The 26,351-nt window shown below is 39.9% G+C and overlaps 1 protein-coding gene across 4 annotated transcripts in view; it reads right to left on the bottom strand.

Moving 5' to 3' along the window:
* Positions 1-10,951: 10,951 nt before the first annotated feature.
* FAM110B (family with sequence similarity 110 member B) overlaps positions 10,952-26,351 on the bottom strand; it is a 69,750-nt gene continuing 54,350 nt past the window's right edge. For 3 of the 4 annotated variants that reach the window (XM_048507879.1, XM_048507880.1, XM_048507881.1), the window contains exon 2: positions 10,952-14,115. In XM_048507879.1, the coding sequence (XP_048363836.1) occupies positions 12,655-13,767 (1,113 nt within the window). In that variant the 5' untranslated portion in view covers positions 13,768-14,115 and the 3' untranslated portion in view covers positions 10,952-12,654. Of the gene's footprint in view, positions 14,116-25,059; positions 25,777-26,351 lie in introns of those variants that run through there. The other variant, XR_007245466.1, reaches the window with a different exon arrangement.

Here is a 26,351-nt window from a genome sequence, read left to right as displayed (position 1 = left end):
TTAGGCCCTTGGTTACATGCAGGGATGAGAAGTTGAGTGTCACTTGCCTGTCCTGTTTAATGACCCTCACAGAAAAATTAATTTTATTGCAGATAGGCAATATATTTCCAATTTTTAAAAAAGTCCATCAAGGATTGCTTCTATGCAAAACAAACGAAACCCCCGTTTGTGTCCTTTTTAGCTGTGCCACTACTCCCCAATATGTAAAACTTCAATTACTCTTGCAAACATCAAGAATGAAGAGAACCCAAGAATTATTTGGGATGGAGTGGAAAAACTCGAGTCAGAATCATCACTGTGTTCCTTTGTAATGCAATCTCAATTCATGTATAAACAGTGCACTCAACACACTTACAGGTAACAATCCATTAGAGGGCCATTTTCTCCCGTACAGCTAAATATGAGTTCCAGTGAAGTCACTAAGTAATTGTGTTTTGCTACAGAGTCTGGAGGCTAACACATCTGTTACAGCATGATCTGTCACAGGCCACAGTCTGCTTCATCAGCTTTGAAGCGTCACCTACAAAAGCTTCTTCCATAATTTATTTGCTAGCATTTAGAACACTGCTGTGGCACCTGGATATGGTATGCACATTTGAGCTTCTGTATGTGGGCATGCTTACAAGCCAAAGATAATAACAAGCTGAGCAAATATACTTTGTGTTGTTTGATCTGCAAGGCTAACACCACTTGAGTTACTTGTGAACCTATCTGTCTGCCAATTATTGCATTTCATCAACACTTTAGGCATTTGATATTTCAGCATTTTTGCTTGTAACAGGAGATGTTCAGTGTATGAGAAAGAGATTGGTGGGGGGGATAAGTAAAAATTGTCTACTGCAGGTGTCAACATTACATAGTTCATATGCTTACTAACTGCTATATATTTTGCTGTATTCCCATAATACAAAATAGGAAAAGTCCTGTTTGGCTGACCTACTTCCAACTCTAGTTGTTGATGAACATTGAATAAGATTTGGAAATATAACAACTAAATCAACATGTCCCCATTCCATTTATACTCCACTTATATAATAGTGTATGGCACAATTTTAAATCTAGGGAACACGCTTGATTTTGTCTTTTTGCTAATGCATGCTACAATGTTAAATTTAGGCATCACTTAGTTCAGTGGTGGCGAACCTATGGCACTCCAGATGTTCATGGACTACAATTCCCATCAGTCCCTGCCAGCATGGCCAATTGGGAATTGTAGTCCATGAACATCTGGAGTGCCATAGGTTTGACACCACTGACTTAGTTTGTCTTTTTGGCCTTATCTAAGTGAACATACCGGACAATTTGAATTCATTTGAACAACTATTTTGTATTTAACAGCTGGGGAAAGTGCAAAGATGAGAACCTTGGGAAACTTGCAGGCCTATGACAGCTCTCTTTATTCACAAACTTTATGAAACAGAAACATAAGCAGATGGGAGTCCAATCCATAAGCTCATAGGAAGGGTTTTCGGGAGAATAAATTCATTTTGTGCCAGATTCTTGTAAGCTGATACGCTTGGAGACATGCATAGCACAGATACAGCAAATTAAGCATTTATTGAGATTTAATACTATAATTTTCATGCAGCCAGGCACGTTAGCTGAACACACATTCCCAAGTCATTTGCAGGTCAAAGTTAATGGAGAAGAGATGTGGAAATTGTCTGACTTAAAACTGAAAAGAATTTATTGAACACTGCAGAGACAGCAGCATAATATCCTATTATTTTAAAATGAGTGGGGAATCGGCACAATTTTTTCCCTGCACATTGTCTGCAGATGTAATGGGAGGAAAAAAACTATTAAATCTAATAAAGACAAGATTATAAAAAATGCTTGAAAGGCAGATTACATTTCAGTGTTTCTTGACAGCAGTAAAGCTGTTTGTTCTTCTAAAATTCTAATTTTTATAATGGTAAGAAATGTATATAGATATTTCCCTTTTTCTTGTGTTTGTCACCCTCCCACTGTCCTCATCTGGGGCCAGCCTTGGCCAAAGAGTGCCATGGGCACTTGTCGTATAATTAGTGTTTCCTGGGTGCAGGATTTGTATTGCTTTAGGCATGGTATATATACACAGTCCATAATAGTTTCAGGGTATAAAGGCTATTCTCTTTTTCTGTGGCTATTTGATTTATTTTTAAAAAACAATTTGTAAAATTTCATCCCCCCCCCCTCCCCACAGATCTAAAGGCAATTATTTGGGAGGAATTTTGTACCTTTCAAAGAGTTGCAAATATTTTTAGTTCTATAGTGAGGAAAACTGCACCTAGCAGAAGTTCTTATTTTGTAAAGCTGTGAAGATGCAGGAGCCCGATTAAATTCTCCTAAGGTAAAGAAGGGATAATTTGGGGTTAAAAATGTCAGAAAACACTTCAGCGACATTTGCCTTTCTCCGCTACATCGCCCAAATGCAGCATTTCAATTATTTTTGTGTGAATTGGGCCCTCCTTAGTGCTGCTGCTATTGCTTCCTCCCTCTTTGTCTTTTTCATCTAAATTTTGTTATCAGAGAAACGGGACTTTGCTGCTAAAAACTTCATGCCTGGGCAGTTTTAATGTTTATGAAACTGAAAAACATCACAAAAGGTCAGTGAACTGTCATCAGAGGATTATCCCTGCCACCAAAATCTCTTAACGTAGGATAGCACATGTCATCTATATATATAAAAATCTAACAGTGTGTTTGTCCCTGATGGTCTCCCTCAGAAGCTGCTGGATGGATCGCCCCCAAATTTTCACAGGACGTTTCTCCCTGTTGCGAGCAGGTAATCAGACCTTTAAATTGCCAAAAGTACATACCTGAGCCAGGTAAAACATCTTTTTCCTGGTGCACCAGGCTATGAAGCTGGCTATGTTTAACTGTCACCCTTAGAATGTTCGTGCAGCCTGTCTGTGGCCTGAGGGCTTAGAATGTTCACGCAGATGACCAGAGATGAGCAGTGAAAACAGTAAATAAGTAATACTGTTAGGTAATACGAGTGGAAGTGAAACACATACACACTTTGCTGTGTGAGACGTCAGGTGGCGTTTTCCCCCACCTCACACACAGGTAACTTTCACTCTTTGTGCCTCACCCACTGCTACCACAATACACATACTCTCATAAACATCCAGCTCATCCTCACACACCTCACTCTGCCCTCCCTCACATCCAACCACCACTTACCCACTTCCTCACCCATATTTGCCACAGCTCTCTTTTACTAAAAGCGAGCTGAAGTTTGCCTTTTTCTTCTAAGAAAATCCGTGGTGTGGGGGCGAACCAACACACCGGCTCTGCTTCTTTTGTATGTGGCCCTTTAAGAACCCAGGGAGCTGGCCTCGATCTGAGCACCTCACCACCCTGCCTCTGCTGCCTCACTGGGATAGCCTGCTTGCCCCAGTTCTGCCTTACCCAAGCCAGGACTGTGTGTGTCAACCAGCCTCATGGACAACGAGATTCACACTCTGGACAGTTCCGTTGTGGAATGGGAAGGGTTACCTTATACTAAAAAAACAGCACCATATAATAATGTGCATTGAAAAGGGAAAGAGGGATTCCATTTGACCACCCCAAAAGGCTATGCTGGGGATCATTGGACCTGCATGGACATTTGTGTGGGTTGCGGACTGTGATGAGAAGGACAATTGCCACAGCAACGCATGGCTGGGCCCGCTAGTATATATATATGAACCCTGTGGGGATAGGGCAGGATATACATTTGAAAAATAAATAAATATCCTGAGCTGTAAATCACAAGGCCTCTATCATATGGCAGGCCGATTTGGACACATATTTATTTAGAAAGTCTTTGTTCCCCATTGCTTAATTAATATTGACTAACATATTGGGAAATTTTAGGAGTTCTGCCACCCACCTAAATTAGCAAACCATTGTATTCTAACCTTGTTGCATGTGGCACTGATATTCCTTTGTCCTGTACAAGGGTTGGATTGCAATTTTCTCAAAGTATTGTTCTAGGGTTAAGCATCATAAATCTAAGATTATGGCTATCTCCAAGAGGAGAAAATTGATCTCTTTTCATTGGCTATTGGATGGTAATAAAGTTGAACAGGTGAAAGGTTTAGTTTATTCTGACATTCTTTTTTCATATAACCAAAGTTGGAATTCTCACCCAAAGGTGGTATGTAATAAAATTAAACCTGATATTGAGGCTACTGTACATTCCTTTTATACTGAAGGTGGAAAATATATTCCACAACCTATTCAAGTTTTCAATTTTAAAGTTATTCCAATAGTTCTTTTTGGAGCTGCCATGTGGATAAATTCAGTTGAGACCATAGATTAACCTCTCATTCAGTTTTTATGAAGGTTGCTAAATGTTCCATGAGAATTTATGTGCAGTTCTCGGCACCGCAATTCAAGAAGGACATTGACAAGCTGGAACAGATCCAGAGGAGGGCAACCAAAATGGTAAAAAATCTGGAATCCATGCTCTACAAGGAGAGCCTTAGGAAGCTGGGTATGTTTAGTTTGGTGAAGAGAATATTAAGATGTGACATGATAGCCATATTTAGATATTTGAAGGTATGCCATTTGGTGAGGGAGCAAGCTTCTTTTCTGCTGCTCCAAAGACTAGGACCTGGAGTAATTATTATTATTATTATTATTTATTTAATTTGTATACCGCCCGATCCCCGAAGGGCTCCGGGTGGTGAACAACATTCACTACAACATCAACAGGAGCGGTCGTACAAATATAAACACATAGGCTCCATCCCATAAAATAGCTTAAAACTCATAAAACAGCAAAAAACCATAATGGGTTCAAGGTGAAGGAAAAGAGATTCCACCTAAACATAAAGGAAAACTTCCTGACAGTAAGGGCTGTTCGACAGTGGAATGTACTACCTAGGAGTGTGGTGGAGTCTCCTTCTTTGGAGGTTTTGAACAGAGGTTGGATGGCCATCTGTCAGGGGTGCTTTGATTATGTGTTCCTGCATTGCAGGGGATTGGACTTGATGGACTCATCCAATTCTATGATTCTATGAATTTCAAGTGTTGTTCTCTGTCATGACTTTGGTCAAAAGTCTCCTGAAGCTAGGGCATGGTTGTTTGCTTTTAAGCTACACATTGAGTTTTTCTTTGGTGTAGAGAGGGATATATAGCTCTTTTGATTCAAGATTCTTACAGGTCCTCCTGGAAAAAAGCTCTTTTTGAGAAATGGTTGCTGATTGGTTTATTGTAGGATTGCAGAGCTCAGGAATTTGAAGGCTGTTATAATAAAAATGTATTGAAGAAAGTGAGCATGCTAGCATGGTGACTTGAGCTCATTATGCTGGCTTATCTCAGTTTTTTGGTATTTCTCACCCAAAATGTTCACCATCATATACTTACTTTTTTGATAATCTCATGTCTTTTAATAGCTCTTTTTCTTGCCAGATTAAAAGTCAGCCCTTCTATAGTTATGAAAGGTAGGTATATTACATGAGCTTATTAAAAAAGGACCTATTTATGTTCCTCTGGTTCAATTGACTCTCTTGTGCATTTGTTATTGGTATGTCTCATTTATGAGGTTCTTAGATGGTGTTATAAATATTTTAATTGATTGACCTGGATTATATGTGCCTTTTTAAAATTGAGTGATATATATCCTAAAGTTACATTGGCAGTTGCAAAATTTGTTTCAATTCCATCCCTTAAGAAACAGGTTTTTTAAAATTCTGCTGCTCAAGATCTATGTATCCAGGAGCTTCTATGAAATAAAGGAGAGAAAAAGTTTTTAGAAAATGTACGTGTCACTTTTCCAAGGATCTGCTTGGTGCAGCTCACAAAGTAAAACCAACAGTTCTTAAGATCAATCACTATAAAATGGTCAAGCCATAAAGCCAAGATCTTGCCATTAAATAGCCTAAAACTCACAAAGGTTGGATACAAACAATGAAAATAGCTTAAAACGATGAAACTGTTCAGTTAAAAATCTAGGGAAATGGAACTATTACAATCTGAGGGTATAAGAGACAATGAGAAAGATCTGTCTTTTTAAGCTGAATGAGTGCCACATGGCAGGCTCAATTCACATCAGAACTGAGTGATATAAGATTCAAATTTACATACAAACTAAAATCTTCCCTTTCAGGGTCAATAGCCTTATAAAATAAAGAAAGCTATTTACCTTTTGTCTTCCTATTTTTCTTTAAAGGGATATGATAGCACTAGAAGGGGGGGGGGGTTCAGAGGGGCTGTTTTTATTAAAAATGGCCCCATTACAATTGACCTCTTGTGAGGTTATTACCTAGCTCAGAAGAATGGTAGGAAGTTCCAACCAAAGTTTTTTCAGCATATGTTTTGAACTTTAAGTGTATAAGTTCCCTTGTGTTAAGGTTTATCTTCTGGTTTGCATTCATTTTAAGTGTTTTTTTTAAAATCTGTGTTCATGGCATTACATGAAGGCAGGGAAAGTCTGCTCCAGCTGCTGACACTTGGCACTCTCCTGGTGATAGACTTCTGCACAGTTTATTCAGCTCTTCTCTCAGAGCTCCATTAAGCACTTTGTTTTTTACTGAATGAGCTGAGAGACTTGAATCAGAGCAGCTTCGATGTTTGGAAGAAGCTGCAATGAAAAAAAGAAAGAAAAGTCAGCAATGCTAATTGGCTGTGTTTTCTAAATGTGTCTTTTGATTGTTGAATTCCTGCCAGACACATTATTCCTTCTCAGCTTGCCCTTCAAAAGCCCTTGATCATCAGACGGTACGTTTCCTTCAAAACATACACAGCATTTTGTAGTGCAAAAAAAAAACATTCATAACTTCCATTCTAACATTTTCATCATCATTTCTCTTTCTGTTTTCATTCTAGCACTTAATTGCAAAAGATGAGGCAGAAGAACAGCTGTATTTCCACTTCCTTGCAACTTTCTCTTTTAGGCCTATGCAGGAAGGCACTGAATTGTCGTTCCAGAATTTTGAAAGAAAGTTCAAGATGATACACGCAAGTGCACATAGTATGTGTCTTCTGAAAACTGAGAATTCCTACAAACAACAATTGCCATTTGCGTTGTCAGTGAAGCAGGAGTGAAATTCAGTACAAGGGATGCCAACTCCTGAAATTAAAAAATATATATATCTGATACCCTTGTAGATTTTGCAGTTTTCTGAAGGACTCTATTCATCTATCTTCTGAAATTCCCCTACCATGAAACAATGCCATTTACACATGATACCAGGCCATCACAGAAAACACAACCCACAATGAGCAAGCAGGCAATAGTCTGCCCAGATCAAGTGTCACATTTTGAAATATATGGTCATGATTTAGGCATGCGAGAACAATTTAATCATTTTGCAATGGATACCGTTTCTGATTCTTCGGTTTGAGGGGGTGAGGTTAGTCTCCATGGTAATCAGTACATTAATGAAACAGAAATCAAAACACATCCACAGCAGATCATTCAAGACATTGAGCCAATGCAAGTCTTGTTCAAGTCAAGACACACAAGCAATACAGGGTTAATACATTATGTACGTCAGGCTCACCATTTTTCTACTTACAATAGGTCAAAAAGCCATCCACCCAAATGTACTCAAGGTTCTCCCACTTGCTGTTTGCTCATCTCCTCTATCATGCTGGCTGGTTATCTGTAGATCTCATGAATGATCCTTTGCTTGCAGGCAGATGGGACTTGCTGAAGGCTGGGTAACAAAGGTGGTAGCTGTGGTCTGGACTCAAGCAAGCCAAATGAACCAGTGTGGCTCCTCCTAAACACCTACCTTCCTATTTCATTTTGGTGTCCTGCAAGTTGCCACCTTGAGGCTATGAGTGATGTGGACAGCTGAATTTCTTCTTCTGGCTTCAGTTGCAATAGGGAGATCTGAAGTGACAGTGGTGGATTTGAACTGAGCATAGGTACTGCTGTATGTACAGAGTCTGCTGCTCAGTATTGTGTGTGAACAACACAGGCAAGTACCAGTTAAAAACACAAATGTAATTAATAAGGAAAATCAGAGAAAATGGGGGGCGGAAGGAAGGAAAAGTGACCTCCTTTAGTGCTGTCAGGCAACACTACTATAGACATCAAGAAAATCTCTTCTGCCAAACAGAGATTTCTTGTCCCAATTTGACTTCTTTACAGATGTTTACACTGAGTCTCATTTGCTATTTGGTTGCTTACTCAGCCGAAAGGTCAGTTTGTTTTAAGGTTAGTTGCAGGGCTTTCATCATTTTGAAACATTTGTGATCATTTGCTAATTTGGCTTCTGATTGCGAACTCTTGATTTCATGTTATTTATGAACCTGTCCCAAAGCAGACCCTGGATAATCCAACTGCTTATGTTTCACCATTGTGAACACTATTTACCATCCTTCTCCCAATACTTTACCCAGTTACTGATCATTAAAGGAATCTGTTCCTATGCCATGATTGTTGCCTTACTCAGACTTTGATGAAGGGCTTTGGGAGAAGGTTTCTAAGAAGTCCGAGTAAATAATATAGAGCGGATTGTTTCTTAATAAATCTCAAGGAACACCCTTTTCAAAAGGAATTTTTGTTTTTATGTAAGTTTGAATAATAATATTTGAATAATGCTTTTCACCAAATTACCATGACAGAATTTAGACTAACAGGGGCTGGTTTGCCTCCACATCCCTTTTAAAAATCATACTATATTCTAATAGAGAAATTGGCTAAATCTTTGGATGCTTAAACCTGATGAACAGAACTGTGAACAAGCAAGACATATCTTTTTGTTAGAATGAAAAGGGTTCTAGTTTTACTGAAAAATGTGAATTTTTTTAAAAAAACTAGTTAGCCCCCCCCCCCCCCAAATAATAATAAATGGAATACCTGTAGCTTTAAGCAGTGAATTTCCTCAGTGGCTGTTGCTAGGAAACCACAACTTTGCAAGCTTCAGTTTTGTGACTAAAAGGCAGGGAGAAGGGCAAGGCCTTTTCCAGACCTATTTTGGTCTTCAAGGGAGGTCTCACAGGGGCTAGGTCTAGGGTTACCAGCCCCAGGTTGGGAAATTCCTGGAGAGTATGTGGTGAAGTAGGAAGAGACAGGGTTTGGGAAGGGATTTTGTACTAGTCACATACTTTTAGTCTCACAGGGTTCTGTGGATAAAAAATAGAAAAAGAGACTAATGTAAGCTGCCTTGGTCCCACTGTGGAGAAAGACTGGAGTTATCCAAAACAGAGGCTACAGTGGAGAAGACAGAAGTAGGTTTGCTATCGTGTGGGAAGGAAATAAGGTTACTGATTCCAGGTTGGGAAATTTCTGGAAATTGAGGAGTGGAGCCTGGGAAAGGTGAAGTTTGAGGAGTGAAGAAACCTCAGAAGATTATAAGGCCTTATACTCCACCCTCCAAAGCAGCAGCTCCTCTAGGAGAACTGAGGTTGCCAACCTCCAGATGAGGACTGAAGATCACCAAAAACTACAACTGATCTTCAGATGACAGAGCTCAGTTTCCCAGGAGAAAATGGCTGCTTTTGAGGATATAGTCTATGGCATTATACCCTCCTAAGGTGGCTTCCCTCCCCAAATCTCACCCTTCCAAGGCTCCATCTCTGAATCTTCAGGAATTTCCCAACCTGGAACTGGCAAACCTAAGGATTCCAGAAGAACTGCTGCATTGTGATTCCAGAAGAACTGCTGCCACCACGACTGCTGTGGGAAGGAGAGCGGAAGCAAGCAGGAGACCAGGAGGGTGATTGGGAAAAGAAAAAGAATGATGGGGTCGCGGCCGGAAGGGAAAATGACAGACATGGAGTGGAGAAAGAGAGAAAGAAAAGGTGTATCAAGAGAAAAAAGAGTGAGAAACTGAGATAAGTGGGTGGGAGAGCAAAATTGGGGGAAATGGGATTGCTACTCCTGCAAGTTTTATATTGTACATTGTATTGGCTACTTTCCCATCTTCTGGCAAGAGGATTTGAATAAGCATATTTTTTGTTTGAAGATCAAGAACTGCACATTTCAGAATTTCTTACACAACTCTATGCTCCATACCGTTTGATGTGTTAATTTGTAATTAATCCTAGTATTTCATCTTATCTCCTCTTTTCGACTTTGCATTTCAGATGCCCTTCCTGAAAAAGGCATTTGGGTGTTTGTATCTCAATAACATCTCCCATTGCAAAGCTGACAACTAATTCATTCAGCTCTTCCTATCTACTTTCAGTAATGTTTTCACACCTTTGTTATCTAACGGACCAGCCGCTTTCCTGGCTGCTTTCCTGCTTCTGATGTATTTAAAATGTTTGTTTATTATTTTATATTTTTACCAATGTGATCCTCAAATTCTTTTTCAGCTTGCATTACCATCAAGTTACATTTTTTTTTACCAGGATTTATGCTCTTTCTTGCTCTTCAGACCTGTGTAAAACTTGTTCTTTGTGAAACTTGTTTGCTGACCAAACTGGCAGTCCAACAGACTAGTCTGTACCTTTATTGTAAATATTCTATTATAGTGGTTTTAATTAAGCAAATTAAAGAATTCACAATACACACATGCATAAATCCAGCATTCCCTTTCCAGTCCCTTCTTGAGTTGACTGCCTGTGTGTAAATTATATGTAACTATGCTTGACTATGGGAAGCTGTACACACGGATAGGATGGTAACATGCCAGGTTTCTATGATAATGTAGGATGAAATTTTTTGGTTCTTGGATTTTTTCTTTTTGTCAGCCCGCCAATGTTCAGTTCATTCTGGATTGAACTTGCTTCCAGTTGCCTAATACATTAACACAGGTACTGTTAACATCAGTGGCAGGAAGAGAAGACCAAAATTTGGAAGTAGGGTTTAATCTCGTCCATCCCTTGGATCAAGAGCACTCCATTTATTTTGTCTGAAAGAACTGCAGTTTTATAAACATTTGTGAGGGATGTGTGTGTTTTCTTGTAAGTTTATAACAAAGAGCTGCACTCATGTTCACTGAATTCCATCTCTCTTTTGTACCCACTTTTAGAGTGAAAGGTAAAAAGAGTGTAAGAGCAGAAACACATAACCAGTAGCTGCACCAAGAGCTATTTATTAGCATAATGCTCTCTCTTTTTTTAAAGATCTCATAAGAACTTAAATATGTACAAAGTCTTACAGCATTTACACAATAAAAAGTTTCCTATTAGCTGATGAAGTATTAGATAGTGCTGCAAAGTACTTCAAAGCATGAATATAATAAAGAAGCAAACCACTGCACTTTCAATTTCTCCACTACGCACCACAACTGTCACTTTGACATGACAGTTAAACCATTGGGAAGACACAAGATTGTCAAAAAAATGTGTAACAGATTGACGTGCAGCACTAAACACCGGGGGGGTGGGGGTGGGGCAAGAAGAGAAGAGGATGGAAAAAAGAGCTACATACTGTCTTGTTTCTACAGTTTCCTAGAGCTGTAACAAACCTCCACAGCCTTAAGATATAACATATTTAAGACAACATTATCACAATTTCTCAGATATAGTTCAGCTATATTGAGTGTGTTTCACATCCGGGTAAGAGGCTCTTATACTGATATGGCTGTGTACTTCCATTTTCAGTTCATGAACTGCTCAAACAGGTCTACAAAAATGTAGGCAGCAGTAGGAGCTTGTAATCATGATGTGCTTTGTCTAGTTTAAAGGCATTCAAGATCAGCAAACAGAATCTAATCATTCCTGTCAAAAGTTTAAGACAAGGAACCTTCCTTTAAAAAAAAAAGCCCGTCTTTTGATTGGTTACTTTTTGGACCTCTTTCTAACAATCTCTTGATTGGTTGAACCATAAGACCTTTCTTCACCAACCAACTGCAAAACTAATACACTTTTGAGTCCTTTTTAGAGGAAAACTTAGTGTGCGGGAGCAAAAGGCTTCCCCCCCCCCCCCACAGAAAACCTTAATCTAAAAAGGATTATTAAAAAGGTTCTAATTGAACCCTTAAAAATAAAGTTAACATCTTGTTTCAAAAGATTGCATCTTAGGTTAGACATTATGTACAGATATTTTTAATCACTTTCCATTGATTCTAGGTAAGGTTTTAGACAAGTGGTTTGTGCCAAAGGCCATTTTCTGCTGGTGTAAGGCAGTTCCACCAGCAGCCCAGGAGGACAATATTCGCTGATTTCCCTTCCCACTCTGCTCTTCTCACTGTTCCTGAGGGTTCCCTGTACCTCACAAGTAGCCTTACAGGGAGCTCAGTGGACTGAAGCAGGAAAGATGGGAAATTTCAATTCCTTTCTGAGAGCTGTACTAACAGGACACTGGACCAAGCTCATCTTCCTTATTTTGGCAATGTTCCTCTTTTTCTGCCTCCAAATTGATTTCAATTTAAGCTGAAAAAATACCTGTTCTTTAACTATACCTGTGATTAAGACACAAACGTCGTGAGATATTTTTTAAAAAAAAAACCCACAAGGAACTACAGATATATTGAAAAGAAGCCATACAGCCATTTAATGTAAACATATTTGTTTATAAACAAAGCCCTATATTGATTCTGGTCTTAAACTTTTGGCAGATAATGTGTGTAAGCTCAGCCAGGCTCTGTAGCTAATTATTGTTCAAGTGGAAGCCAGGTCAGTTCACACGTTGACAGGCATGCAACTTGAAAACATTGCACAACAAGCAACACAAAAAAAGATCTGAGAAGTGTATTAAGACTTCAAGTAGACTTCACAACCCTTCACAACTGACTATTCACAAAGATACAGTCCTCGCTTACTCCCCTGTGCATTCGCTTATACATGGGACACTTTCTGTGACTCTCTAGCTTGCTTAATGCTGTATAACCACTTGATGATTCTGGCATTTCTTTCAATTGCAGAAATGCCATATGGCACACGGTCATTGGCACTGTCATCGTTTCTAAGGTCACTGTTGCTGTCCTGAGACTGTTCACAGTCCGAACTGATCATACTTGCACTACGAAAATTGAGAGAGATAATATCAGAGTTAGCCCTTGCAAAATTTTCCATCCCAAGATTTTCAAGCTCTTCAGGATCCAGTCCACAGTAGTTAAAGAATCTTTCAACATCTGCATCAACACGAAAGTATCTGTCACTTAAGTCTGACTTTGAGCGCTGTAATGAAGGTCTTCTGTTGACTCCACAACTTGGCTCTACCACGTCCATCTCTGGTGATTTCAAAGAAGTGATGGCAGCAATTTTGGGTTTGGGAGGCAAAGGTGGAGCTGAACTACTGCATGGTATTGCTTTTAAGGATTTACCACTAGATACTTTTCTAATGTCTGATGAGCTATGGGAAACGTGCAAGAATGACTCTGGCGACTGTTCCAATAGTCTTCTGCTCACACTGGAGTGGCTTTCTTGAGGACTGCTACGGCCTTGAGTTGGAAATACCTTTAAGGACTCTGCAAATGAGTGCCGGTTTAGGTCTCCTGAATCAGATCTGTGGGGAAGCCAATTTCGTGAACTATGTTTGTGGCCTGAACCTGAACTGGAGCCCTCTGAGCTGTTAATGATGTTTTTCAAAATCTCTAATTTTAGATTCTCCCTCTGGACCCCACTCTCAGTCTTTACATTATTGTTGAACACTTTCAAGGTAGGGCTGCCCAAGGCTCGCTTAGCCGCAGGACATACCGGTGGCTTGGCAAGCACGGCAGGCTTTACAGGCTCTTGTTTGGCATTGATGACCTCTTGGCTCTTGACATATTTTGCCTTGTCAGCTTCCAGCCTCTCTACCGCACTCAGTCTTTTTGGATTAGGCTCTGCTTGCCTACGGAAATAGTCAGGTCCTTTGTTTAAAATGCGAAGAGGGACAGCAGAAGTGAACGTGATTGCAGGGCTGACGGGTTTGACCATGCTACCTGTCTGTAGTGTTTCTGTAGGCATGTTTGGTGGCTTTTCCCCAGCAGCCGTTTTGAACTTTCTGGAATCTTCTAAATGCACGGTACCGAAACATGTATATTAAGCAATGAAGAGCAGATGAATCTTGGAATGTGAGGGTTAGGAGCAGTGGCAGTGGTGGTGGCAGCAGCAGTCACAGAAATGGTGCTTCATTTCACAGCTTATTAAATACCACGATGTTTCTTCCTTTCTTTATTCCCCTCCAAGGCAGCCTTTGTACAAAAAGGCCACCAGAAAGAAGCCTGCATTAATCCTGCTCTGCTGGTTTCTTTCTTCTCACTGAAGGATGTGGAAAACTCTGTGGTTTCTTTGTGCTCAACTACAAGCAGTGATCTGAAACGCAAAATAACGAACCACATGTTAGTAACTGTGCATGATATCACAGTTATAGCAACAGAGATCTGTCTGCACATTCTTTTATTTGTTAGCTGGACTATAAGCTATGGTCTGCATTAGCCAAAGCATTAGCCACAGCACCCAGCCAAAGCATTCTTTCATTCTTTTTCCTACTTATTTGTATCTTATTAAGATGATAAGCAAACTGGGATTAACATCCAGTTGCTTGCTTATCTACACAGATGGCATTTATTCATTTTATAAAGATACTACTGATTCATAACATAAGGGTTAAAAACTATTCCAAATTATAGTAGAGTATCCCTAGGCTAATATGGGAATTTATATTCTCTGCTCCTCATGTGATTTTGGGCTTCCTCAATCCTGGTGCTGCATTTCTGACTTCTACTGGAAACAACGATGAAAATGTGTCTTATCCTTGAGTTAACTGGGAAAGTTGGAATAAATATAATTTAAAATAAAATAAATCAACTCCCATGCCTTACACAGAGTGTGTACACACACACATGTACACAAAGGATAGGCTGGTGTTCTGGATAATTGCTCTTTTTAGATACTTTATGTTGAGTATAGTTTTTGCAGAGTCAAAAACAATAATTCATTTTCTTTCCCCAGGACTAAAATATTGTTAAGCATACGATTAAAATCAATACATTTTCTGTTGAACCCCCATTTCCCCCCCAGCCGGAGAGGCGGCTCCACATGGAGACGCTTCTCGGTCAGCCCCCTCCACTGACCTTCATGTCCAGCGTCGCTCTGGAGGGCTGCAGGGACCTGTCCACGTTGCCCTCTGACCTCCAAGGGTCAGAGGGCAGCGTGGGCAGGTCTCTGCAGCCCTCCAGGGCAACACTGGACATGACGGTCAGTGGAGGCGATGGGGAAGACACCGCTTTGCAAAAACCTCGCTCGTTGAGCAAGGTTAAAAGTAGTGGCTTCACTCCGCTACCAGGACGGCCTCCTGTGTGAACAGCAGCCCAGGGATGGCATTTTTGCTGTCCCTAGGCCACTGTATATCGCCCATGCGGAAAGGGCCAGTGAGTCATGAAACAATGCAGGAGACTCATACACAAACAGAGAGGAGCCAATGACTGGCTCCATTACAGAGGAGCCAGTGACTACTAGCCAAGGCAGGCAGAAACACTGTTCTCATGTCAAACACCATATACCCATCATCCCTGTGGGTACTGTTAAACACCAACACCAGTATAAAGGTATGATAATCAAATCCTGTGTTTGGGAACTATAACTGGTCCCAAATAGGGCAGTCGGAATGCTGATAAGTTACAAGTGTTGAGATCAGCAAATCATTTGTAAGATGTTAAAAGCTATTTTATATATATATATATACACACATACACCTGTTGAATGAATTATTTTATGAATAAATTAATTTACTAATTTTAAGAGCCAAATCAGACAAGCAAAGAATTTCATGATGTGCTCTTCCCCTCATTAGAAAAAGGTAAATTATCAGATGCACAGGGCATGAATTAGAAGTGGGCATGAAAATGTTTACACAGTAGTTCTGTAGTTTACACACTATTAATATGTATATGCCAATAAAGGCTTTACTACTACTACTACTACTACTACTACTACTACTACTACACACTAGTTCTGTGATCTTAATGGCTCTAGGAGCCATTGTTTCTCTTACTGAGGAAGCATGTATGTTTACCTGAATAAAGCAATGATGACTCCCTGGGGCTATTTCTGATTAGAAAAACAATGTGGAAGGGAAGAAGACCTCTTGTCTCCTTGTGACATAGCCCCTCCTATGCATGATAAAGGCATTCAACAAAACAATTAGAACCCCAGTCATAGAACTCCCAGCATCTTGTCTGATTGGGCCCTCACTGGTCTGAAACAGCAATCAATGCTATTGTTCAAGGTGTGTGTGTATGCCTTCAAGCCACTTATGACTTATGGCAAACTCTCAGGTTTTGAAGGCAAGAGACATTCGCAGTAGTTTGCTATTGCCTGGCTCTATGTGGACTGTGCTTTGAGAGAATTGTGACTGAGCCAAGGTTACCCAGCAGGCTATATGTAGAATCAAACCCAATTCTCCAGATCAGAATCTGTCGTTCTTATCCCTTACACCACACTGGCTCTCTACAGTTCAAATTACAAACTATGATTAGTGTCTCCTCTATGACCAAACTCTCTAGCAAACTACATACTATTCATTTTAACCTTCAGGATTGCTACATGTTCAACAGCAAAGAGCAAGTGGAATTGGACCCTTGTAGCACCTTATTTGAAGCAGGGGAGTGGAAGGGGGGAGAATACGCTCAACAACTGGTCATGGCTCACCCACCCTGGGGAGAGGGGGGAAGGGTTTCAGGAAGGGAAGGGTCCCAGGGAGGTCTGTTCCCAGAAGGGAGGGGAGGTGTAAGAGCAAAGAACATATGCAAGAATAGTACCTCCAGTGAAATGAGTGGAGTATCCCTTGTATGTAGGGCTCCATGTCAGCACTTCTGAGACCTGTGTTTCAAGTCAGATAATTTTCCCTGGGCACCAAAGTGAGATCTTGATAGAAAAAGGATCTTCACTTTATAGGGCAAATCTTCTTTAATACATCTTTATTAAACAGTCCTATATTATTTTATTGCTATGATGCAAAACTCAAGTTTAAAAGTTCCCCAAGCACTTACTGGAACTAAAGCACTGTATTTGTAGAGAGTGAAGATCTTATGTAAGTTCACTTTTAATCAGCTGATTATTTTACCATCATGGGCATTTTATTAGATGCACCTGGTGTGCAGAAAAGTTGTTTCCTCTTTTAAGGATATCATATTGCATATAAATACTAAAATATTTACCATTCTTTACAATAAAATTAAGATGACAGTAATTCACATACATTATGTATTCTTAAGATCTCTATGTATAATGCACTTATTAGTATCCAACTCAATAAATGTTTTTATGCTACACTTCATATAGTGAGATAACTTTGTACTTCAATTCTAAATGCAGAAATAAACAATGCAATAAAGCCAGATAAACATCACTTAGTGAGTTTAGGAATATAAAATGAGCTCTTTAATAGGCATTATTAGACTAACTAGGAAACAGTAGGGCTACAAATCATTATAAAAAAACTGTACTGAATATCAAATGCAAAATGCATCTAGTGCTGGAAAACATAAGACTCTGGTAGAGTGTGGTTTGTTAAATTTTCCAGCTGTACAAGTTAATTCTGGGGACTCCTAAATGAGTATTCTTACCCCAAACAAACAAACAAACAAACAAACAAACAAACAAACAAACAAACAAACAAACAAACAAACAAGCAAACAAGCAAACAAACAAACAATGGAAATTCATCATTATCAATATATCTAATTCTCAATATGGCCTCATCTATAGTTACTTAAATCTATGGATCAAGACCAGAGAGAGAGAAAGAATTTTTTTCATACCTTGGGAGGAGAGTGACTTAGTTTTGCTGAAAAATCACGATTTTTTTGAAAAATGTGTGCACATTTTTTAAAAACAAAAACAATAACAACCCTGAACAGAAAACAGTTATCTGTGTAAAGGCACATAAATTGTTCTCTAGAAGTAGCTATATTTTTTAAAAAACAAAACAAATGCCCTCAGTAGAGACTTCAAACCAGGGGTTCCCAAACTTTTTAAACAGGGGGCCAGTTCACTGTCCCTCAGACTGTTGGAGGGCCGGACTAAAAAAAACTATGAACAAATTCCTATGCACAAATGATTGTAAAATGTTTGATTTCACCTTTCAGCCTTTCTGTCATGGTCTGTTTTTAGAACAGTAACCAAAGTATGTCAAGTACAGGGTGGGCTCCAAATATTGTTGGGGAGGCTGTCGAATACCTTCCCCTGTAAAAAAAAAAAAGCAGAACTTTCCCAATGAAGCATTCCATCTAACCCAGGATCAGGTATCTTCCTGGGTTCTTTCCTCCCTAGCAGCCAGTGAGCGATTCACCAGCCTGGCTGATGCCAATGTGGGAGTGTTGAGTATGTGAACAGAAAGCCTGAGGAAGCAGCTTACATGGGAGTGGAAGCTGAGAGGGAAGGGCGGAGCAGGAGTTGCCACGTGTAAGGTTTCCAACTCTGGGTCAGAAAATTCATGGAGATTTGGGGGTGCCATCATGTAATTGCAACCAACAGCCGTTGGGGCCGGTTCCTCCTCTCCCTCGAGCCCCCACTGCACATGAATGGAGCCATCGCCGCCATGCCTGGCGGACCGGATAAATGCCTTCAGGGGGCCACATTTGGCCCCCGGGCCATAGTTTGGGGACCCCTGCTTCAAACCATGATTCTGTTCCTTTTCAGGGCAGTTTGGGCATCTGAGGGAAGACTAATTGAGGCAAGGCCATGCAGCAACCACTGGGTAACTTGCTATCACACAAGTTTCTTGGCTCACCCCTGCCCAGCTGCTTGCTACTATTCAACAAAAACAACCTTGCAAAACTCAGTTTGAGTGTCAGACTAGAATCTGGAAGCCTCAGGTTTACCTAACACTCTATGGTGGAAGCTCACTGGGTTGGTCTTGGACCAGTCATGCACTCTCAGTCTAAAGTACCACAGGGCTGTTGAAAGAATAAAATGGAGATGTAAAATGATGTAAGCTGCTTTGGACCCCCAACTGTCAGAAAGGTGGAGTATAAAAAAGTAGCTAATAGATATGGCTTACGATGGGTACAGATAAAAGGTAAATTAGTTGGTGAGTGAGAAGGAAGCAGGGAATGACTAAGGAGAAGGGAATTTCCAGGAGGAAGGAAAGAAGAAATAGAGTGAGGAAGATGATTGAGGGGGAAATGATATTTTTCTCCTGCAAGACCTTGTGGATTCCCTGCTGTGCAACTGGGCTCAGAGTCTGGCACCTAAAACTGGGCCTGGCTTGGCAGGTCATACTGTGCAACTGAGTCCATTCGGCTAGTAGGTGGGAAGGCGAGAAGGAAACAGAAAAAGGGGGAGAGATTAAGGGGGCTTTCAGGAATGGACACAGGAAACAATGGGAGACAGGAAAATAAGATGCCCCCTGCAAATCCGTGTGAGTTCTCCACTTGTCAAGATACCTAATTCCCCAAATGATCTGACTTGTGGATACTTGAATCTGGAGATAGTAGCCATGAACAGACAAATGTTCTCACAAAAGTGACAAAAATCCCAGATTTGCAGGGAAAAAATAGAAATATTAAAAACAAACTTGTTCTGGTGCTTTCATAATATGTACTGGATTAAATTAGTTTTAATTCATTTGTACACTTTCTCCTCCCCTACTATTCCTCTTTTCATTTCCTAAAAATCTCCATAGTCTCTTCCCTTTTCTACTAACTTGTTTCCTTCCCACTCACCAGCCACCCTACCATTATCTTTCCTGGGAAGAGTCTGGCCCCTTCCCCTTCTTTTTTATTGACAGAAACCAAAACTTGAAGGCTGGCAATGTTGTATTTTCCTAGTAATTGCCCTTGAGGCCATTCAGTTCTTAAAAGTTCATGTGGAGCTTCTATTATGGGGGATAGGGGAGATACTTACCCTAAGGGGTTTTATGAAAGCATCAGGACAGGCCTACTTGCATAAAAATGTCAGGATCTCCGAAGGTACGCAGAACATTGCTATAAAAAGACCCCCCCCCCCGCAATTGCCTTAAAGAATGGTTATTTTCACAGTTCCTGGAATGTTGAAAAAATAAAGGCAGGGTACTAAAGGTGGATGGATCCAGGTAAGCTCTTGACAGCTTACAGTATCTAAGAAAAGGAGATTTGTGGTAGGGATCTGGACCATCTACTCTCCTGCAGCCATTTCTCATGTTACCTCTCATAATAGATTTTATGGATTAGTGTTTATTACTAAGAAAGTCCTCCAACAAGACAAGTTTGCAGAACAAGTATTACTTTGCTAATTAAAAAGGAAACCCGCCTCCTCCCCTACCCCCCCTGCCCCCCCAAAGAAGACTGAATACTTTCTGTGCCCTTTGAAACAAGCTGAGGGCCAGAAAAAAGATGTTTGAAAAGATGGGTGAGGGGAAGTTAACGTAAAACTGCATATAATATCCTGCACAAGGTGGTATGGGTCAGAAAGAAGGGAGGGAAAATCTGTTGATAAATTCCAAGATTCCTCATGGGTCTTCCTTTTGTAATACTTCTTACTATCCATCCTTCTATCCATCAGGACATGTTTGCATTCTTGATTCATCCCAGTTCTTCTGAGCAACTGCAGTACTTAGAACTGACATTTTTACCATATATTCATGTTGATTCAACAAAGTTGAACTGGTGAGTGAAAATAGATCTCATTTACCACAAGTATAAAAAGGGGGGAGAGACCACCCAGAGCTAGGAAGAAAGCAAAAGAAGCATTGAGAGTGTTTAAATCTGACACATTGTGTAAGAAAAAAAGAACTTTAAGACACAAGAGCCAGTGCTGTACAGTGCAAGGCCAACTTTTGTTGCATACCATCTGCTCAATAAGAGACCTCCTGGGCAGCAACTGACAGCTCTTCCTTAAATTGATAAGCAAGGACATAGAATTAAAATAGGACTACAAAAGACTGAGACATGATGCTCACAAATCAAACTTCATACAGTTATAGCACTAACGTTATTTAATCAAGTTAGAAGATCAGAATATCCTGCTAAATTTCATCTTGTTTTCTGAATGGTGGTTCATAAAACTTTATCAGGTTATGTCTTCTCACCTTCTAATCATTTCCTAAACCAGGCTTATGTCCAGTAACTACTGTCCAGTTTGCTGCCTTCTCATTTTCCTCATTTCAGTACTTCATTTAGGGCATTCTAAATGCTCTGGAGTTTTCTTTTAAAGCATGCAAAAATTGTCCCATTCACCACTTGCTGGGGACTACCCTGCTAAAGTTTTCAAAGCATCGGGGACAAGATCCATAACTGTGGACAATAGTCTTGGTGTAACCTAATTCTACATTACCAATTAATATAACCAGAACAAAAAAGTACCTAAATGCACATATGTGTACAAATATGTCTTTGAAATGTAGCGGACTCCTTTTAGACTGTGTTATTCAGTTGCCATTTCAGTTTAAGCATGATAAGGAAAAGGTACAGAATTTGGATGAGAAAAAGCAAGCAAGCAACAGTACTGCATTTGAGAGAGTCCGAGCATTTTAAAGTGAAAAAAAGGTTGTGATAAACTCAGGTGAATACTGGAAATCTTTGGGGATGGAGATGGAGAACCAACTCTTGAGATGTGAGCTATTATCACATTTCAAAAGCGAAGAATGCTTCAATTCTGATCTGCCTTACATGAATCTAATGAATAATTCATTTCTAGTAATTTTCTGGTTTTATGCAATGTAAATTGCATGATTGGTGTTTGGAATATGCTGCCACAGGAGGTGGTGATGGCCACTAACCTAGATAGCTTTAAAAGGGGCTTGGACAGATTTATGGAGGAGAAGTCGATCTGTGGCTACCAATCTTGATCCTCCTTGATGTGAAATTGCAAATGCCTTAGCAGACCAGGTGCTCGGGAGCAGCAGCAGCAGAAGGCCATTGCTTTCACATCCTGCATGTGAGCTCCCAAAGGCACCTGGTGGGCCACTGCGAGTAACAGTTGACCAGGTTTTTTAAAAGCTCCATTAAAGAAAGATTTCCCCCCAATATAAGTCAATACAGATTCTAACGATTCATCACTAATTCCCGATTTAATTCATCTTTTAGGTAATGAAGCAAGACCACTTCAGGATTCAAAGTTACAGGATATGCCAGTCCCACCGATTTCCACATAATTTTACAGCACACCAATAGACAGTTAAGCTGTAAGTGACCCAAGGTACACATTTGGAGGGTTTACTCTAATTTTAATCAATAAGGATGAAATCCAAAAATCGATATTTAGTTTTTAAGGAGAAAACATTGGGCATCCTCCCCAACAGAGTTACACATACATACACATACCAACTTCCCTTTGAAAAGGTTAAAAGCAGTTTCTGGGCAGAAAGCCAGTCTCCAACTGTGTTTTCCCCTGTTAATCTGTGCCTAGATTTTTGCAAGCTGAATATATGACATCTGCATAAGAGCTCTTGAAATTTCACAAACAATTCATTGCCTGCAAAGAGTCTGAATGCAGCTGATACTGCTGAGCAAGAGAACTGTATCTCTTCAGGCTAAGAAGAATAGCAATTTAGAACATTTTGATCTGAAATTCATCATATCCACAGCGGTACCTTATGATGTTACAATTCAGTGAAGCGTGTGAGGATTCAGAGAAGAACACCACAGATGAGACAGGTGTGCATCCTATAGATACTAAATTCCATTGACAGGTAATTAAGAAACAGAAAATGAAGGCAAGCAAAGAGAATGGGAAAACAGTGGACAACTACAGTTTAGACAATGAATATATCAGATCTTGTTTTTTTCACTATCCCTCTTATAATGGATACTTTCATTTAATCTTTGTAAATGCTACAGCTTTGTTAGGTTTTAGAAAGAACATGAAACTGACACGGAGATTAGGGACTAAAATAGGTTTCTGAAATACTTCAGGCAGAAATAGGGTGGCTATAAAAGTATTTTTCTTGCACACATGCAATTTACCTTCAGCAATGCAATGAAAATCATTGGCAGCTGCTGTCTCCTTTTAAAAGATCTACACAGCTAATCATACCTCCAATGACCAAATCAGAAACCTTGCCAGGCAAAAGCCCCATCTGGATCTGTCCATTTCCTAAAAAGATTTGGTGTGTGGCAGGAAAGATGGTTCAGATATTTCTCGGAGACACTGGGACTAAAAAACATAAAGTAAAACTTCTGCTTCATCCTCCTTGACCTGTATTAACACCATGACTGTGGATTCTTTTGAAAAAGTGAGGCCTGTGAAGAATCACAGGAGAGGGGATTAGTTTCCAAATCCCTTTTTCTGAGATTCAATAAGTTCTCAGATGTTCAAGAATGGCATGTTCTTCCTCTTTTTCCTTTTAACCAATTCTCAACTTTTCTTAATATTCTGCAACCGGGAAAACATTTAGCCCCTAACAGGCCATTTTTAAAGGGTTTTTTTTTTAAATCCTGTTTTCTTTTGGTTAATTTACAAAATTTTCTCTTTTTTTGCAAACTTGGGATGTTCTTGAGAAGTCTTGTATGAGACAGGTCTCATTTTGCTGCTTTTGTGATTGTACCAGGGATCAACCACTTTGCTATTATTTATTCATTTATTTATATATTCATTATTTATATTTATTTATTATTCATAAAACAATAAATATAATATTCAGCATTAAAAGTAAAGAAACGCCCACCACATTTAAAACCAGTAGACACAATGCCTGTCAACACTAGCTTCTTTTCCTTTCCACAATTGCAACTGAACAACTGAAGCATAGGTGCCTTCCATGGAATTTCTGTAAAGTGGAATAACCAACAACAGTACAATGTATATCACTTGGATCATTCTTTGACATTATTCTCCCTCACACTTTTCTCTGATGACTGCAGAGGCTTTCTTCCACTGTGGCGCTTGCTTCCTCACACACCAGCACGTTCATGTAAGGACCCTTGGGGGGGGGGGGGAACCGATCTTGTGTACCCAGAAGAAAGTAAGCACAGCAGAAGAGAAAAACTACCATAGCAGCTGGACAGAAACATGAGAACAATAACACAGCATACAAGTCCACATTTTTATCTTACCCATTCTTAAATTCTTTACATTATTTCATCCTTTCTTATTCCAGATAAGAGCTGAGATTACTTTTTCCCTTAATTTTCAAGGAAAGACAAAAAAATGTTGGGAAGAAAGAGGTGGGCAGGTGGAAAAATGATGTATTTTGAAGAAAATCAGAAACATATGAAGTCTTACAAAACACCCACTGTAGACAAATGCAATTTGCAAAGAAAGTTATAAATGTTAAATGCTTATATTTCTAGCCATTAAATCAGCTTAGTAAGTAACCACTGAGAGAATTCTTTGCTGAAGTCTTCCACAGAAAACCAGGAGGAATAATGATATCTCTTAATCCTTTACTCCTGTGGAGTTTTAATTGCTGATATAATCAGACTCATAAAATTCCTTCCCAGAAATTTTCTTAGCTCTGGTCATCCCACCTGACTTCCCAGCAAAAAAAACAAAACCCCTCTTGACAAGTCACATCACAGAAACAAGAGTTCATACAATGTGGAACCAAATCTCCAAAGAGGCAGGATCCACACAAACTCCTACCTGGCAAAGCATTTTAGATCTCACTAGGCTCCAGATCACTGTTGAAAAAACACTTTGAGCACTGGCTCTTTGAACAACACATTCTATCTAATATTTTTCATTAGGACCAAACCAAAGACACATCTCATCAACGCTCTGCAAATTATCTTAGTATCATTTTTTACCTCCACAGTGAACTGACCAAGGTGCTGATTGTGACCTTCCAGTAGTCCATCCTACTGACTGACTGCCCAGCCCTGCAACCTGGCAGGGGTCTGCAACCTGCGGCTATCCAGATGTTTAAGAGCTACAATTCCCATCAGCTCCTGTCAGCATGCTGGCAGGGGCTGATGGGAATTGTAGTTCATGAACCTCTGGAGAGCCGCAGGTTGCATACCCCTGTTTCAAAACCTCTGTTCCTTCACAGTTTGACCTTTCCATGCTGGGTAACAACTTTACCTGGGGTGGTAGACTTTACAAAATAATTTCAAGAAAGATAAATGTTTAGACATCAAAAGACCAAACTGAAAGGCAGCACATTTTTTCCTGATTGCCTTTGTAACATCAGCCACTTGTGAAAGTGTTTATTCTTTATTCTTATACTCAGACATTTAACAACCTACACATGATTGAATTGTATGTCTTTGTTCCACTGACAATGATAGTTCCCCCCACCACCCACCCCCCCAGCCTGTGGAAAGATCCCTCCACTGGAAAAAAAACCCTTCCTCCCCCACATAAGTGCAACACAAGTTATTGTTCATATTCCAGAAATGTTTACAAAAAAGAACAAAGCAGGAACATAAAAATTTAATTAAAATATTCAGGGGTAACCTGTCCATTAGACATAGTGTGCCAGAAGGCAGAAAGGGGGACCAGAAGCATGAAAACAAGCTTGCCTCTACTGGCACCCCTGGCCAGCTCGCCTGTTCTGCTCCCATGAAGGAGGAGAAGTGTGGTGGGGGAAAAGTGTGCTTATGACCTAAGATGCAAAAGTTGTAAAAGTTATAGGGTTTTGCTGCAACAAAATAATATCAGAGGAGTAAAAGAGTATAATGTAACATCTCCAACTTGTAATGTCTTTGCACATATATCCATTTAAAAAAAGGCAAAATGGACATCTTTCTGTTCCTCTTTATAATAATTTTATGCAATCAGATTGTACAATGAAAACTCATAGGAATGTATCATCACTCATTTACATGTCTTAATAGAGTTAATCTATTTAGTAACCGCATATGACATATACATATTTAGGCTTAGAAGCAGAAGAGTGCAAAAGAAGAGTTTTCTCATTATGTCCAATGAATTCCATCTGCTACGATGTCTTGTTTCCATTCAGTTGCATTGTTTTAGTCATCTGGCTGTTGTAACAATACATGTGCTCCACACTGGTGATTCCAGTTGTAAAATCTGTCCAACAATTGTGAAAATACCAATTATTCTGACATCCACCCTCTGTGACCATTTGGGTTACGCACAGAAGCAAATCTGTAAGACAGATCATCATTCTATAAGTAATTTGTCCAATTTATTCCAGAGACATAGAACTATCAGAGAAAGAGAAAAAATGCCAAACTATTTTTAAAGTAGTAGTGTTAGAAGACAACTAGGCTCTTTTTTTTCTTAAAACACAGATTCAATTTCACATGCATTTCTAAGACTTGACAAAATAAGAAAAACAACCTATTCTGAAGAATGTAATGAGACTTAAACGTCTTGACAGTCAGCCTGCCAACTGAGATCTGCCTCCACAGCCTTCCTTGGTGTGGCCTGGTATAGATGACGATCCCCAGCCACTGACTGAATGTCTGGGGAGGGAGAGCAGATGTGAGTATGCTGGCCCTGTCCCCTGCCTCCATACAATCATTTGGTCATCTGCAAGGTATGACCATGCAGTTAGTAGCCATGCAACCTATCACCAACATTCCTAATCTTAGGGATGGTGTATGTATGGACTTTTCTGGCCCCATTGTTGCACCTTCAGTCAGTGTATGCTGGGGTGTGTCTGTCCATCTGTACTGAACTTGTGCCTCCAGCTGCAGAGCTGAGGTCCGTGGCCACCA

This window comes from Sphaerodactylus townsendi, linkage group LG09 (genome assembly GCF_021028975.2).
Source record: "Sphaerodactylus townsendi isolate TG3544 linkage group LG09, MPM_Stown_v2.3, whole genome shotgun sequence".
Lineage (NCBI taxonomy): Eukaryota > Metazoa > Chordata > Lepidosauria > Squamata > Sphaerodactylidae > Sphaerodactylus > Sphaerodactylus townsendi.
Note: the sequence above shows the minus strand (reverse complement) of the source record. Positions and strands in the feature narration are given on the sequence as shown.